Source organism: Xenopus laevis, chromosome 8S (assembly GCF_017654675.1).
Source record: "Xenopus laevis strain J_2021 chromosome 8S, Xenopus_laevis_v10.1, whole genome shotgun sequence".
Taxonomy (NCBI): Eukaryota; Metazoa; Chordata; class Amphibia; order Anura; family Pipidae; genus Xenopus; species Xenopus laevis.
This window is the reverse complement of record NC_054386.1, coordinates 89974947-89993428: the sequence shown is the minus strand read 5'-3', so window position 1 is coordinate 89993428 and position 18482 is coordinate 89974947. Positions and strand designations below refer to the sequence as shown.

Below are 18482 nucleotides of genomic sequence, written 5' to 3'. Positions count from 1 at the left end.
CAGAAGCCAAGCTTGGAAATTAAACATTTGCACAATTTGCAAGTTTTACAATGTAAACGGTACAAAAATATTTACAAAACTCGTTAAAAAGAATTGGAAAGAAAAGCAGAATATTTACAAGACTCATTAAAATGCGCAGCCTTTTCTATTTTACAGGGACACCTCTCCTTGTTCCCAGCGTTTGGTCCCTCTTGCCCTTTCGATCCTGTTCATGCTGCATACGTCTGTCCTCTCTGTTGGGGGGGTGGAATAAAAGGAAAAAAAAATGAGTTTTCTGGTTTTCAAGTGCCAAGCTATGAGTGAGCTTGATGTGATCACTAACCTGGTCTGGAGGTGGGGTTGCTTGAAGTTATTCTTCAAAACAGATACATTGTTGTTTGAGCCACATTTATTTTCTTCACTCCCTCCCCACGGTTTAAGTTTTCCTATAATCACAAGGGAAGAAAGAAAAGTATATAAATGGCACATGATAAATGTGAAATACAGTATCATGATGCACCAAATGCACTATTTTGAATTCGGCCAAATCCTTTGTGAAAGATTTGGCTGACTACCGAACCCTAATTTGCATATGCAAATTAGGGCCCGGAAAGGAAAAAGTGGAAAAGAAAATCTTACTTTCTTGTTTTGTGACAAAGTCCAGTGATTTCTGTTCCTGACCCTAATTTGCCTCATATGCAAATTAGGTTTTGGATTGGCCAGGCACAAGGAAAAGCAGGAAGTAGTGTTCTGTTTGACATCCAGTCACTCCAGCCTTTATACATTACATTTTTGGCTAAGTAACTAAATTGGAAACATTTTTTATTTTGCACAGCCTATCTATTTAACCAGTTTTTATTTTTATACTGAACTTTAATGTAAGTGTGCTTCATGATGCAGTGTTATTGCATATAGTGTGGAGTGGTGTCCTTATTCATATCTAGTATAGGTAAATCTAAAAACAACTGGACTTGCCGAGTAATCAATGAAGACATTTCACTACTCATCCGAGCAGCTTCTTCAGTTCAACTGACTGGTGTGGGAAATTCTCTGCATATAAATTCTTCCACTAATCCAATCACAATGGCCCATTGTAACTCTTCAAAGAGGCGACATCTGAAGAAATTCACAGAGGTGTTGATTCTGTGTTGAGTCCAAAGACAAAGAGCAAAAACACCTCAGAGGAGCTTTGAAAAGACAAAGACTGGGCCTTTGTCAAAACCGCCACAACCAAGCCCAACAGGAACACCAATAGAAATAACTGACCAGAGACACATAGTAGTAGCAAAAACATAATCATCCCATATGTAGCTGGAGTGTCAGAGAAACTCAGGAGGATTTTCAACAAACACCACATCCCTGTGTTTTTCAAACCTAGCAACACACTGAGACAAAAACTGGTACACCCAAAGGATCCAACCCCTAAAGAAAAGCAATGTGGTATACGGAGTCCATTGCAGCGAGGAGTGCACAGATCTATACATTGGGGAGACAAAACAACTGCTCTCCAAGCGAATGGCTCAGCATGGGAGGGCGAACTCTACAGGGCAAAACTCAGCTGTCTTTCTACACCTTAAAGACAAGGGACACTCCTTTGAAGATAGCAAGGTCCAAATCTTGGATAAAGAAGTCCGCTGGTTTGAACGAGGCGTGAAAGAGGCGATTCGTGTCAAGGTGGAGAAACCATCCCTGAACAGAGGCGGGGGCCTTCAACACCACCTGTCTGCTACATACAATGCTGTTCTGACATCTGTACCCCGGCGGTTTCAGAACACTTCACACATCCATTCATACAACTCTCATAAATAACACCTGTTTCTAGGAGTTGCATGACACATTGGATTATCCTATCACAGTAACTACACAGAATCTACACCTCTGTGAATTTCTTCAGATGTCATCTCTTTGAAGAGTTACAATGTGCCATTGTGATTGGATTAGTGGAAGAGTTTATATGCCGAGAATTTCCCACACCAGTCAGTTGAACTGAAGAAGCTGCTCGATGAGTAGTGAAACGTCTTCATTGATTACTCAGCAAGTCCAGTTGTTTTTTAGATTTACCTATACTAGATATACCATCACCTGGATGAATGAAAATCTTCATAATCACGTGTCCTTATGCGGTTGCTGGAGGTTGGCATGTGATTATATCGCCTCCTGTCTGCCCTTACCTCAAAGTGCACAAAACTGAAGCCTACCTGCTGAATGACTGAACTGCCCCTCCTTACCAGAAATGGTGCTATTTTTCTCTGTATTCATGACCTACTTTCTAGCCTTATACTCCAAGGTTACCTCTGTACCCCAATATACAGATAAAAGTTGAAAAAAATCCTCTCCCTTGTGAGACATTAGAACAGTGTAGCTGTGGCAATAATCAGATTAACATACATTTCAGTTTAATATACAATTGAAAATAGAATTTTAACTGAAACTGACCTTTGTGGGGCTGGTATCCAAGCGGACGGGAGAGACTCGCCTGCAGATTAAATTTACCCTTTTTGTTCGTGTTTGGGGTCTCTGTAGTTTGAGCCGTAAACTTGAAAGGTGTGATAGCTATTTCTAAAACAAAAAAACCCCCCAGAAATTAAACCAGAAGAATTGTATATAAAGAAATCTGATAGATTTATAAGTGCAAGGAATTGCTTAACTATACTGCAACCTATCAATTTAATGATTTGCACTTGACACAATACATTCTCTAGATAGGGTGCTGCTTTTGAAAACCATCACTGTGTAAGTTATTACCTTTAATTTGCGGACAGGTGCTCTCTAGGATAACTGTAGACGGTTGAATTGTGGTGTTTAAATCTGCAAATGGAAAAAAAAAAAAAAAGCTTTAAAAGGGGTTGATCACCTTTGAGTTAACGTTTAGTATGATGTAGAGGGCGATATGCTGAGACAATTTGCAATTGGTTTTCATTTTTCATGTGTTTTTTGAGTTATTTAGCTTTTTATTCAGTAGCTCTACAGTTTGCAATGTCAACTGTCTGATTGCTAGGGTCCAAATCACCCTAGCAATCATTCATTGATTTGAATAAAAGAACCTGAATAGAAAAATGAATAATACAAATTATCAATGACAATATATTTGAAAAACTGGAAGAAAAAAGGCAAATAATTAAACTATAAATAAATAATGAAGACCAATTAAAAAGTTGCCATTCTATAACATACTAAAAGTTAACTTAAAGGTGGCCTGTCCCTTTAAGAATGCATTTGATTCATATTAGGTTGGTAGAGAGGCCTGCACTATTGCTCTAACCCAGGATTCCCCAACCTTTTAAACCTGTGAGCAACATTCAGAGTTAAAAGGAGTTGGGGAGCAACACAAGTATGAAAAATGTTTTTGGGGTGCCATATAAGTTCTGTGATTGGCCATTTGGTAGCATGTGGATTGTCAACCTACATAGAGGCTGTTTGGCAGTGCATCTGGTTTTTATGCAACCAAAACTTGCCTCCAAGTCTGGAATTCAAAAATAAACTCCTGCTTTGAGGCCACTGGGAGCAACATCCAAGGGGTTAGAGAGCAACATGTTACTCGCGAGCTACTGGTTGGGGATCACTGCTCTAACCATTCACAGAAAAACACACATCATCAACCAGCTATTCTCATACTCAATGTAGCAATTTTCCATTAAAGGAATTATTCAGTGTAAAAACAAAAACTGGGTAAAAAATTTTTTTCAATATAGTGAATTAGCTAAAATGTAATGTATAAAGGCTGGAGTGACTGGATGTCTAACATAATAGCCAGAACACTACTTCCTGCTTTGCAGCTCTCTTGCTTTCAATGGATTGGTTACAGGCCCGGGCCATGCCAGCAAGGAGCCCAAGGTAACCTGACCGGCCACTTCGCCCCCTCAAGCGCACATGCACGCTTCCACAAGAATGAGTGCGCCTAATATAACAATTTGTTGAGGGGAGCAGATCACGCACAGAAGAGCAAACACAGAGGCGCGCTGAAGAGTGCCGGTAAGAGGACAAGGGTCCAGACCTGGGGTAGGCGAAAGAAGAAGTACGTGCTTGGCGTCCCCACTTCCTTGCGCCCTAGGCACATGCCTCTTCTGCCTACCCATAGTTCTGGCCCTGATTGGTTACCAGGCAGTAACCAATCAGTGACTTGGGGGAGGGGGCACTAACTCAGAGTTAGAGAGCTGAAAAGCAGGAAGTAGTGTTCTGGCTATTATGTCAGACATCCAGTCACTCCAGCCTTTATACATTACATTTTTGGCTAACTAAACTATATAGAAACAGATTTTAGTTTGCACAGCCGATCTATTTAACCAGTTTTAATTTTACACGGAACTGTTCCTTTAAGGCAATGATCCCCAACCAGAAGCTTGTGAGCAACATGTTGTTCTCCATCCCCTTGGACGCTGCTCCCAGTGGCCTCAAATCAGATGATTATTTTTCAATTTCTTGAAGGCAACTTTTGGCTTCATAAAAACCAAATGCACTGCCAAACAGAGCCTCAAGGTTGACAATCCACATAGAGAGGCTACTAAATGGCCAATCACAGCCCTTATTTGGCACCTGAGGAACATTTTTCATGCTAACGTAGCTCCCCAACTCCTTTTACTTCTGAATGTTGCTCATGGGTTCTAAAGGTTGGGGATCCCTGCTTTAAGGGATAAGGGTGGGTATGTGCCCCTAACTACGCAGGAATAATTGAAGGTGACAAGAATTCTTAAACCATCGACAAACAAGCAAGTCAAACTAGTGGTAAAAATCACCAGGTACCTGTTTTTTTAGCTTTCTCTGGAGTGGTCATTGGTTCATTCTTTTTTACGGAGGGCAACATTTGCTTTGGTTCACTCTCAGGAGTGACGGCCAAAACGCTTAATGATTTCCTGGCAGGTGTCTTTTTTACATTGGGCAACATTTGCCTTGGTTCACTCTCTGGAGTGATGGCCAAAAAGCTTGATGACTTCCTGGCAGGTGTCTTGATCAGAGAGCGTTTATGTTCATTATCTTTTGTAGCCTCAGAAAACCTACACAAAGAAAAACAAAACACCATTTCAACTGAAGGATAAGGTTAGTCCCTGCCTCCTTGGGAGATAGAGACACTAATGACAGCTCTAGCAGCAGGCTACAGCCCACAATATCTTATCCATTCACCTAACATGTATTGGTATTTCTGTTCCTAGCTAAATAAGGTAGCACAAAACATGTTTGGCAATACTAGTAGGTGACCTATAATCTGGAATGTTTGGGACTTAGGGTTTTGAAGGAATTGTTCAGTATAAAAATAAAAACTGGGTAAATAGATAGGCTGTGCAAAATAAAAAATGTTTTCAATATAGTTAGTTAGCCAAAAATGTAATGTATAAATGCTGAAGTGACTGGATTTGTAACATAATAGCCAGAACACTTCCTGCTTTGGAGCTCTATTGGTTTCCAATGATTGGTTACCAGGCAGTAACCAATCAGAGACTTGACGGGGGAGCACATAGGTCATAACTGTTGCGTTTGCATCTGAGCTGAATGCGGAGGATCAATTGCAAACTCACTGAACAGTTATGTCCCATGTGGCCTCCCTTATAGTCACTGACTAACTCAGAGTTAGAGAGCTGAAAAGCAGGAAGTAGTGTTCTGGCTATTATGTTGCACATCCATTCCCTCCAGCCTTTATACATTACATTTTTGGCAAACTAACTATATTAGAAACATTTTTATTTTGCACAGCCTATTTACCCATTTTTTATTTTTATACTGAACAATTCCTTTAAAGGATATTTCATTCATTTTGGATTAAAGGACAGGACTTGACTGTGATGTACCAAAATGTTGGACACAAATGCCAAAGGAACAGAGATCTTAAGGTAAGGAAATGCCAGCGAAGGGCTTGGTATTTTTCTACGGGCAAGTGCAGTTTTAATAACAGGACTTTACATGTCAAGAACCATAACTAAAGTCTGCTAATAATCATGTGATTATTAAATAAACCCAGTAGGATTGTTTTGACAAAATACGGATTCATGCTCGGGACCTGGGGTTTTCCGGACAACGGATCTTTTCGTAATATAGATCTGCATACTTTAAGTCTACTAGAAAATTATGTAAACATTAAATAAACCCAATAAGCTGGGTTTGCTCCCTATAAGGATTCATTATATCTTAGTTGGGATCAAGTACAAGCTACTGTTTTATTATTACAGAGAAAAAGGAAATCATTTTTGAAAATTTGTATAAAATGTAGTTTATGGAAGACACTTTTCGTAATTCTGAGCTTTCTGGATAATGGGGTTTGCGGATAACGGATCCCATACCTGGTGCTGCATTATTATTTCAGAGGAAATGGAAATCATTTTTTAAAATTAAAAATGTTTATTTTTATTTTAAATTGACTCTATGGGAGCCTTCCCAGGAGGTTTCTGGTTAAGCGCTTTCCGGATAGCAGATTTCCATACCTTTATATCAAAAGCAATAGAAATGACTGAAGGAAAAAAGTGCAAGAAAAGAAATGCAAGTGTTTTTGTATGTGGTTGGGTGTGTGTGCAGAAAATTAGCCCTATTACCTAACGTTCATTTTCGATGATGAAAGAACTGAAGGTTTGAACCCAGATCTATCAAACAGAATGCTCTTATTGGCGGCGCTAAAGCGTCCAGATCGCCTCTGGTTCGTGGGTGTTCGAGAAGGAGACGCACCAGTGGTCGGAGGCAGAGAGCTCAGTAACGATAACCTGCTCTTTACTGGCTTCTACAATGCAGAGAATAAAAACATTTTTTATGACCAATATATTAACTGGAATTTTAAGGTCATGTTAAATAGCTTTTTAAAGGAGAAGTAATTAAAATTAAGTAAGCTTTATCAGAAAGGTCTATATAAATACAGTACACTAATAAATCCTCAAAGTAATGTTGCTCAGAGTCCTCTGTCAAAAGAAACAGTATTTCTTTCCTTCTATTGTGTACTCATGGGCTTCTGTATCAGACTTCCTGTTTTCATCTTAAAGCTATAGGGCTAGGGCTTGAGCATGCTCAGTTTGTTCCTCTCTACCCTCCCTCCTCCCTGCTGTAATCTGAGCCCAGAGCTATGAGTAAACAGGGAGAGACTAACGCAGGAAGTGATGACACAACAAGCCAATGCCTGGGGGGGGTCTACCCAGGGTAGGGAGGGGTGGGTTTTTTTTAAACTACGGGTTGAATTATCCTTTAAGGGGTATCGGTCTCAAGCACCAGTCTGGCAAGTGTCCTTTATTTTTTTTTTATTGCTCTAACCCCTTCTACTGGTGACTTGCAGTGTTTCTCTAAGGAACACAAAAGGATGCACCAAATCAACTATTTTGGATTCAGCCAAACCCCCGAATCCTTGACGAAAGATTCGGCCGAAGACTGAACCTAATCCTAATTTGCATTTGCAAATTAGGTGGGAGAAAACATTTTTTACTTCCTTGTTTTGTGACAAAAAGTAAAGCGATTTCCCTCCCCGTCCTTAATTTGCATATGCAAATTAGTATTCTGTTCGGCCAGCCAGAAGGATTCGGCCGAACTACCGGATCCTGGATTCAGTGCACCCCTAGCCTAAATTCCCCTGACAGATATCTGGTTGAATATTGTCCAGATTATCTTTTGGTCAGATTTAAATACCATGTCTGGGGGGTGAGGTCCCTGAGGCATTGGCCTCCATTATGATACGATTGTTAAATAAACAGTAACACCAAAAAATGAGTGTTTTCTTATCATGTAGTGTTGTCCTGCACTGGTAAAACTGATTTTTATTAATTAAAACACTTCTTTTTGATGTTAATGCTATTTTAACCAAATAATCAGATATTGGTCCAGCACACAGGTGGCAATATTTGACATAGAGCCACTCATTTGGCCATTTTATACTATTCTTTTTCAAAAAATAATATATTTGACTATAGATAGGACTGCAGTGTACTTTGTAACAATGTTCCAGTCTACCACCTGTCTGACAAATCATTATGTGAATGCCACTGGGCAAGTATTACCTTAATATCACTGACTGGCGTTTTCTCCACTAACTTGAGAAGGTTGGATTTTTTTGTTAACATCTGCAAATGGAAAAAAAAAAGTTTTTAATAAGAATAATCTGTATTATGTTGCTATGAAAAACTGTAATATTGCACTGCTAATAGTTCAGATACAGGTATGGGACCTGTTACCCAGAATGCTCGGGACCTAGGGTTTTCCAGATAACGGATCTTTCTGTAATTTGGATCTTCATACCCTAAGTCTACTAGAAAATCATGTAAACATTAAATAAATCCAATAGGCTGATTTTGCTTCCAATAAGGATTACTTATATCTTAGTTGGGATCAAGTACAAGCTACTGCTTTATTATAACAGAGAAAAAGGATGTTTTAAAAAAAATTGGATTATTTGGATAAAATTAGAGATGGTCTTTCTGTAGTTCGGAGCTTTCTGGATAATGGGTTTTAGTTGTACCTGTACAAGCAAGGCAGAGCGTGAAATATAGGTTAGTGGAGCAGTAAAATAACCAAAAAAGGACTGTCAATGGCAGATTGCAAGTTTACCTTCATTTCCTGGATAGAGCTGCTCACTGTATCCAGGCGCTTCTGCTTCCTCTCCATGTACTTGTCTATAGATTCCATTTTCTTGAAGTGAGCTTCATGCAACTTTTTGAAATCTGTTAAATGTATCAAATGATTATGATAAAGAATCTGTGCGAAACAGCTCTCTACAATAACCTATTGTAGGTCAGAAATTGGCCATTTAAATATAGTTCATTGATAACCTGAAAATAAATGTATACATTAATGTTGGTAAACTGCTAAAAAAAAAACCAGTAATTAAAACACAAAAACCGATTAAAGAGAATGGTAACATCTCTGTTCAGCATTCTGTGTGTCTGTACTCTTTCATGCACATATTATGATAACAGGGTATACGTTACTCTAGAAAGAGCACAGAAAGTTCTGTATCAGCACACGTAAATCAGCATTAGCTTGGCTGTAAATAATTTATTTTTCATAGAAGATAGTAAGTAAGTTACACATTCCTCAAAATATTTTTGTGATAGTTCAAAAATTAGAAATAGTCATTACAGGTATGGGACCCGTTAGCCAGAATGCGCCGGACCCGTTAGCCAGAATGCGCCGGACCCGTTAGCCAGAATGCGCCGGACCCGTTAGCCAGAATGCGCCGGACCCGTTAGCCAGAATGCGCCGGACCGTTAGCCAGAATGCGCCGGACCCATTAGCCAGAATGCGCCGGACCCGTTAGCCAGAATGCGCCGGACCCATTAGCCAGAATGCGCCGGACCCGTTAGCCAGAATGCGCCGGACCCGTTAGCCAGAATGCGCCGGACCCGTTAGCCAGAATGCGCCGGACCCTCATACCATAAGTCTACTAGAAAATCATGTAAACCTTAAAGGGATCTTGTCACCGGAAAACATGTCAGATTTAAAAATGGAATATAAAAAAAAATCTGTTTGCTCTTTTGAGAAATGGATTTCAGTGCAGAATTCTGCTGGAGCAGCACTATTAACTGATTCATTTTGAAAAAAAATTTTTTGCCATGACAGTATCCCTTTAAAGTGGTTGTTCACCTTCCAAACACTTGTTTTACGTTAGTTGTTTTCAGATTGTTCCCCAGAAATATAGACGTTTTTCAATTACTTTCCATTATTTATTTAATCTAAGTTTAAAGTTGAATGTTCGTGTCTCCGGTGTTTCAGTCTGGCAGCTCAGTAATTCAGGGTTCACCTGTAAAGCATGGAGCACCACGTAGAGTATTTTATGTAAAATCCAGTATTTATTTAATCCACTTAAAATTCAATACAAAAGAACGCCATGTGTATATAAAACCATCAAGCTTGACGCGTTTCGTAGCCCTCCAGCTAATTTTTCAAAAGCTTGGCTTTCTTTTGTATTGAATTTTAAGTGGACTAAATAAATACTGGATTTTACATAAAATACTCTACGTGGTGCTCCATGCTTTACAGATGAACTTTGACCGATGCTATTGATGATTTAGTTGATCCATTTCTCAGCAGCATCGCTGGAGCATTAGCACCTATTGTATCAATTCTAACAGCTGCCTGTAATGAAACTCAGGGATTCTGCTCAGCAGGGCAAAGATAAGAAAAGTATCCACTAAATGTATCCATTTAGAACAGTTACAGGGTCTGCGACCCCTCCTCACAGCTGCTTCAGAAGGTGAAAAATTACACTTTACACTTCAATATTAAAAAAACTGTTATATTTTAGTTTGGATCAAGTACAAACTACTGTTTTATTATTAAAGAGAAAAGGGAAATCATTTTTAAAAATTTGGATTATTTGGATAAAATGTAGTCCATTACGTAATTCGGAGCATTCTGGATAACTGGTTTTCAGATCCCATACCTGTATAAGAAGTGTTAATAGTACATGACATACTTGGAGTGGAAGGTTTGGATTCAGGTTTAGACAGACGACCGGCATATCTTGGAATCTTCCCAGCTGAAGGTACACTAGTAATGTCGCTGGCTGGAATAAAAGCAAAGCATATGCAAGTTCACTCAATGGATTTAGAGAAGAGTATTTTCAAGCAATATGCAGAATGACTGAGTTCATGTTAATTACCAGAATAAACGTTTGATTTACTGCACAAAGAAGTGAATTCAGGGAATGTGGAGATATGAATGCAAAAACACAAATTCAAGGTGTGAGTTTTATAAAAATGTACCTGGTGTAATAAGCAGGTTACGCTATGCATTAGAAGCATGTGGACCCACACAGAACATTATTAAATGGACAGGACAGAAATAACCGACTCTTATTATACATATACACACACACAATATTATTTTGGCATTTTGTGAGGATTACCCTAAGGTAGATGACAGCAGTTTCCAAGTAACTATATAATATATCATTTAGACATTGGAATTCTATATTTAGCTGGTGCATTTGCTTTGAAATCAATTGTGAGTGAGGCCTCCTCCTACAGCAAAACAGAAATGGTTTGCCTAACCCAGAACCCCAGTTAATAACTGATTGCAATTCAGTTTACCAACCGGATTTCACAAAATACATGCCCAACAGAACTGATATGTGCTGCCCCATACCCCTGCCTTTTATTCCTGATACATAGAGCGAGATAAATCGCCTTGGTAGCCAATAGTCAATGGTGTCCATATATGTGGGAAGTTAAAGGAACAGTTCAGTGTGAAAATAAAAACTGGGTAAATAAGATAGGCTTTGCAAAATAAAAAATGTTTCTAATATAGTTAGTTAGCCAAAAATGTAATGTATAAAGGCTGGAGTGACTGGATGTCTAACATAATAGCCAGAGCACTACTCCCTGCTTTTCAGCTCTCTAACTCTGAGTTAAGGTGGCCATACACGGGCCGATAAAAGCTGCCGACAGACCGAGTCAGCAGCTTATTGGTCCGTGTATGGGGCCCTCTGACGGGCTTCCCCGATCTATATTTGCCCGATAGTCGGGCAGATGTCGATCGGACGGGACTAAAAATCCCGCCGATCATGGCCACATCGGTTCGTTGATGCGGTCCCGCGATCCGCCTGCCTGTTACTCATCGTTAGGATCCGATCGTTGGGCCCTAGGGCCCATGATCGGATCAGCCCAATATTGCACACCTCAAGGTGGGCATATCGGGGAGAGATCCGCTCGTTTGGCAACATCGCCAAACGAGCGGATCTCTGTGTATCGCCACCTTTACTCAGCGACTTGAAGGGGGGCCACATGGGACATAACTGTTCAGTGAGTTTGCAATTGATCCCCAGCATTCAACTCAGATTCAAGAGCAACAGTTATGACCCACGTGCCCCCCCTCAAGTCACTGATTGGTTACTACCTGGTAACAAGTCAGTGGAAACCAAGAGAGCTGAAAAGCAGGAAGTAGTGTTCTGGCTATTATGTTACACATCCAGTCACTCCAGCCTTTATACATTACATTTTTGGCTAACTAACTATATTAGAAACATTTTGTATTTTGCACATCCTATTTACTCAGTTTTTTGATAAAGCATATGCGAAACACATGTAGGCAAGCTTTCTACTTTTATTTTTTATATTTATAGAAGAATCTTTCACCTTCTCCCTTCGACATCATTAATCAACGGATCAGCAGAATTTTAGTAGTACCATGGCCATTTTAAGTTCAATTCTCTTAAATCTCTTTTTACTCTAAGGCACTGGGGAATTTTCTGTTTTTTTAGTGATGTTAGTTCTCCAAGGATAGATAGCTAAATGTAATATACCAGACTGCAGTCCTCAGTGTGCTGCCTTAAAAAATTCAGCAGATAGTTTCTTCGGGACAACTCCACCTCTATACTATTTTCTATTGCTGACCGTTTACTCATGAATTGCTGGCGCTTTCCCTAATTTTTATAATCATGAATTCACTTTTAAATAATTAATTACAGCGCAAGCACTTTACTTAATTTATTTTCCACGGAAATAATCTATTTTTTGAATTTATCGTTAAATGAAGTGTGTGCAGGCACAGAATTGATTGGAAGTCGTCACACGTGACTATATTAGCACTTTATATAACACAAAAGCATTTTATATTTATCTCTAATCAAGTGTGTTGATTTAAGGAAGTTTTACTGCTACTCCTTTTCTAAACAAATTTGGTTGGTTTATATCCCTCTACACTTTCCTGAACAGTTTTAGCAAAAGTGAGTACATTTCATATGACAAGTAAATATTTTACTTTTTTTAATCAGTTTTTATTTTTACACTGAACAATTCTTTTAATGTCACCTAAGTTCTGCTGGCAAGAGGCTACTGACTGATATGACATGGTACCTGGTAATAGAAAGAATGAAGAACGGTGTTGCCAGTACAAATATACCTTTCTTTTGCCGCTTCTCAGTTGTCTCCGAGTTGTTCTGTTTGCTTGTGTCTTCTGATCTGCTCCTTTTCCTATGCTTATTGTCTATAGTGGGAGGGCTCACCTTTTTTTTCTTTGATTCCAAACAATTCTGATCCTTTAGGGAAATGGGATGATTGTATTATAAAAAAAAACAGTTATACATTTATCATAGTACAATACTACAAAACACTGATGTTCAGAAATCAGAGCATTCCAGGCAATATGTTCCCTTTTATTTTATTTAAAGCAGCAAATGGATAGGGAAACACATGGTAACTGCTTCCAATATACCAAAAATTTTTTTTTTTAAAAAAGTGAACTACTCTAACAAATATCTGCAGAGGATTTTTCAGTTTAGGGTGTAGTCTACTAGGAATATCTGTCAGTCCAGTATACCCTTCTCCCTGTTAGTGTTCCCATAAACGGTCTACTTATTTTCAATAGGTTTTTATTGTCTGGCACAACCAAAAGATGTGCAACCGGGAACCTTCCTCTTGTGTGATCTCTCTAGCAGGCTTTAATTGTGGGGCCCAACAACCTTAGTTTAAAATAAGAAAGAAAATATCAAGAAAGTTTAATAGGCATGCCCACTGCTGGTCTATACAAGCCACAGATAGAACGGCAAAAGTTTAAGTTACTGCTGTTAAAAGCATTTCCTGATGTAAAAAAAAAAAAAAAAAAAAAAGGAATATTAAATTTAAACAGTAGATACTAAATACACAAGATGTCTCATCTACCAACCATGACATTGTTCTAAACATGCTGCTTTGTGCCTTTTATGTTTAAAATCAATAAAGCATTACCTATAAAAAGTGCAGTCCTGGAATGCATTTTCAGTTTTAGGACATTTAGGGGGTTATTTACTAAACTCTGGTCACATTTTTCGAGATTTATTAAAGCCTGATGCAACAAAAAGCTCAAATCTGCAAATTCTCAATCTCAGACCTTCCGAGGTGGTGTATAAATCAATGGCAGAGGTCCCTTTCCTATTTTTACGTTTCTGCAGTCTGCGCTGGAATTTGCAAAAATCTGACAAATTTGTGCTTTTCGGGGAAAACTCGTACGATTCAGGGTTTTCGCTCGATTTTATTGTTTTTTTACCCGAACCAATTAAATCAAGCTTTTTTAAAAAATAAATACGTTCAAATCGTGGATTCTAGTTTGGTAGAACTTTTTTAATTTTTATTTCAGGAAAGGAACCGTTAGCAAACAGACAAAAAACTAAATTACCTGGGTGTTGTCTGTCTCGGAAGCCAGACTCTCAGTGCCAGTCCCAACACTGACAGTGAGAAATTCATCTTTTGGGGTGTCGTAGTTTTTTAATGGTTTGCGGCCCCTGCCTCGTCTGTGAGTAACAAAAGATACAGAGACCGGCTCATCCTTCTCCTGGCTGCTGTTAAGTTCATCAGTATCAGTAAGTGAAGAGCCTCCATCATAATCCTTAGTCAAGGGAGAAAATGAAAAATATAAACCACCACATGCCAATGCTCACCCAATTGCCTCCCAGGGAACTGCTACCTATCTAGGATCTCCGCATCTGAACAAATATGGCTTAATCCACTTATAAATTAAACCCCTTTACCCAGAGGCACATCAAAGGTCGAATTTCGAATTCATGAGATTTTTTAAAAACTCCCCTAAATTCCCATAAATTTGACATTCGAAACTTATTAAAAAAAAAAAAAAAAAAACAACATTTTTCAAACTGGGATGAACTAAATCGAAAACTCAAATTGAATTTGATTTGAATTTAAAAACTCTATTTCAGTTTTTTCTCCAAAAAAACTCGAATGTCAGCAAGGCTGCAAACCACTCCAAATTGATCCCAGGACATCTCCCATTGACTTAAACAGCAATTTGGCAGGTTTTTGGGTGGTGAATAGTCAATAGTTCAGTGAGAAAATAAAAATAGATAGCCTGTGCAAAATAAAACATGTTTCTAATATAGTTAGCCAAAAATGTCATGTATAAAGGCTGGAGTGACTGGATGTCTAACATAATAGCCAGAACACTACTTCCTGCTTTGCAGCTCTCTAACTCTGAGTTAGTCAGTGACTTGAAGGGGGGCCACATGGGACATAACTGTTCAGTGAGTTTGCAATTGATCCTCAGCATTCAGCTCAGATTCAAAAGCAACAGATATGACCCCTGTGCCCCTCCCTCAAGTCACTGATTGGTTTCCAGGCAGTGACCAATCAGTGGAAACCAAGAGAGCTGAAAAGCTCTCCGCACTCCAAGGCCTATTGGGTTTATATCTATATATCTTATTATATATCTATATATAATATAGATAGATATATATATATATATATTTATATTTATATTATTTTACCTACCGGACTCTCATCTTTGCTCTCCGGGTAAAAATGCACTTTTAAAGCCTTGAGCAGTTTATCAGCCTTAAAACATAAAAGAAGAATGAAATTATTGAGTGAAGAGCAAAAACCCATTTCATCTGTTCAAAAGGAATCAGTACTTGTTAATAGTGCAATTCTGAGATGGATAGAAAGGTGTTGCACTACTAAAATATAATCACCATGTCAAATATGTGGGCATCAGGAAAGGAGTACTCAGCAGTCAGGCCTGAATTTTCCTTTATATATGGCGCCCCGCAAACAAGAGGTTAAAGAATCATGTTGCAGTAGAACCTTGCATGGTTATTACAGTATCCTATCACATGACAGATTTTAGCAAAACAGACTGTTGCAGTCATCCTAATACAGGTGTAGAATCAGTTATCCAGAAAGCTCCGAATTACAGAAAAGGCAGTCTCCCATAGACTCCATTTTATCCAAATAATCCAAATTTTTAAAAGTGATTTCCTTTATACTCAATCCTTATTGGAAGCAAAACCAGCCTATTAGGTTTATTTAATGTTTACATGATTTTCTAGTAGACTTAAGGCATGAAGATCCAAATTACAGAAAGATCAGTTATAATGAAAACCCCAGGTCCCGAGCATTCTGGATAACAGGTCCCATATATTAGAATATCAGTTGTGGCATCTTTACTTTGTGCCAGTAAGGGAACCCAGACCTGACTATAACAGATAATTTGATACAATACAAGTGCCTGCAAAGAAATATCTACTTCTAAATATGTGCCAGATGCAGTTCCATCTTTGAAGGAAAAACTTTTTTGAAAACGTTTTGTGTTGAAATTAATTTTTTAAAAATGGTAGTGTTATGAATTGTGGTCAGAAGTGTGTATGAATTTATAAGGTCCCTCATTGATTATTTTTACTCATTTATTTATTTATTTATGCTGTATTTATTCACCGTTTTTAATGGTTTATGAATTAGTAGACTGGCCAGCCACTGATTATATTGAATTAAAGGGATACTGTCATGGGAAAAAAAAAAATTCAAAATGAATCAGTTAATAGTGCTGCTCCAGCAGAATTCTGCACTGAAATCCATTTCTCAAAAGAGCAAACAGATTTTTTTAAATTCAATTTTGAAATCTGACATGGGGCTAGACATATTGTCAGTTTCCCAGGTGCCCCAAGTCATGTGACTTGTGCACTGATAAAACTTCAATCACTCTTTACTGCAAGTTGGAGTGATATCACCCCCTCCCTTTCCCCCCCTATCAGCCAAACAAAAGAACAATGGGAAGGTAACCAGATAACAGCTCCCTAACACAAGATAACAGCTGCCTGGTAGATCTAAGAACAACACTCAATAGTAAAAACCCATGTCTCACTGAGACACGTTCAGTTACATTGAGAAGGAAAAACAGCAGCCTGCCAGAAAGCATTTCTCTCCTAAAGTGTAGGCACAAGTCACATGACTGTGGCCAAAACGTCTTTTGCTGCTTTATGCCCCTACAGCAATATGTTTGTACTGAGAAGGGCACGACTACTGGCAGCAGCTTCAGGCAAAACCCTGTATGGTGGCACTGCTATCACTGGCATCATTGCCTTCCCCCACCCTGAGTGGCTGCTGTGTAACCCTCCAGCTCCTATGGAAAACACAAGGGGTGAATATATTCACTATTAAGCTGCAGTCAGAAATGATCGATTTGGTGCCGTAATACCAATATTTATACAAGCTAACCCCCCTCATTCCCTGTTTGGTTCCCCCCTCATTCATTCCCTGTTTGGTTCCCCAACTCATTCATTCCCTGTTTGGTTCCCCAACTCATTCATTCCCTGTTTGGTTCCCCCCCCTCATTCATTCCCTGTTTGGTTCCCCCCCTCATCCATTCCCTGTTTGGTTCCCCCCCTCATCCATTCCCTGTTTGGTTCCCCCCCTCATTCATTCCCTGTTTGGTTCCCTCCCTCATTCATTCCCTGTTTGGTTCCCCCCCTCATTCATTCCCTGTTTGGTTCCGCCCTCATTCACTGTTTGGACTGTTTTAGAATGTAAATATCTGACTGGCTGCAGCTAAAGGTTCCTACCATACGAGGAGTAACAGGACAATAAAAGGAAACTCGTCAGCACTGGCCAATGGCTCTGTCCTATATGTATACTCTCTATATGTATACTCTCTATATGTATACTCTCTATATGTATACTCTCTATATGTATACTCTCTATATGTATACTCTCTATATGTATACTCTCTATATGTATACTCTCTATATGTATACTCTCTATATGTATACTCTCTATATGTATACTCTCTATATGTATACTCTGATTCAGCATGGGAAAAACTTGCTATTGATATTGTCGGTATATTTGTAATAGGTAGTCAATCATCTCCTGCTGAATCATTACATGGCAGACAGATGCACACTAAGTTACATGTTGCAGACATCAAACTTCCACAACTGTGCCTACAAAATCATCTACTGCTGACATTGTGAAACGTCAACAAGCCAAATACAAGGCTTATACTGACAGAAAACGTGGTGCCAGAGAAGTACATTTTCAGCCTGGATCTTCAGTCAGAATTAGGAAACCAGGAATACTGAAACAAGGACAATCTAAATTAACTTCACCACTTAAAGTAAGACGCCGAGGACCATACACATATGAACTGTCTGATGGTCGCATATGGAAAGCAAGATGTCTTGCTCCTGTTAGATATGACTTTGGAGAAGCTCCATTTGATGAAGGACATTTTTCTACTCCTGATGTCAACTGCAATAGGCCTGAAAGTGAACCTATAAGGTGTACTGAGACAATCAGAAAACTACCTGCATGGACCAAGGACTTTGTGATGTGAAGAATGTATAATATGGCTTTAAAATGCATTGTTGTTGTTTAGTACATTTGCCCAAATGCTTTCCTACTATAGGGGGAATATGCGGTGTTTATACAAATGGCCTGTAGATGTCACTGTGCTCAAGACTTATAATGTGCATACTTTCTATACAGCTTAAAGTTACTGTTGTGTAATGGCTGCATGAGACTCTGCTAATAAAGCACTGTTATACTCTCCTCATCCTCGGCTACCCAAAACATAAGAGCCAATGTTTACCTTCAGGTTGGCTTTGAGCCCCGCTGTCTTTGCCAGCTTCTGCAGTTCCGAGTATCGCAGACCCTCCAGTTCGGATAAAGTCGGCGCTTCCATAGTCACAATGTGGCGATTCCTGTCTGTACCACGAGCTACAATTGCTGCAGGCAACACAGCTGACGTTTGAATATACGCGCGCAAACACAGCTAACGGCTTCCACTCAAAACACAGCTTCTCCGCTCCATCATTGGCTCGCGGTGTGTCATTTCCAGCCAAT

General features: G+C 39.1%; 1 protein-coding gene across 1 annotated transcript; it reads right to left on the bottom strand.

Annotated features, from left to right (window-relative positions):
- Nucleotides 1-145: 145 nt before the first annotated feature.
- nusap1.S (nucleolar and spindle associated protein 1 S homeolog) lies at nt 146-18321 on the bottom strand. Its single transcript, NM_001095711.1, is given in 13 exon segments — nt 146-233; nt 323-425; nt 2416-2538; nt 2725-2787; nt 4720-4970; nt 6498-6679; nt 7938-8000; nt 8485-8597; nt 10352-10441; nt 12778-12913; nt 14029-14238; nt 15135-15197; nt 18229-18321. Coding segments are annotated over 13 exon segments (1578 nt in total).
- Between the last annotated feature and the right edge of the window lie 161 nt (nt 18322-18482).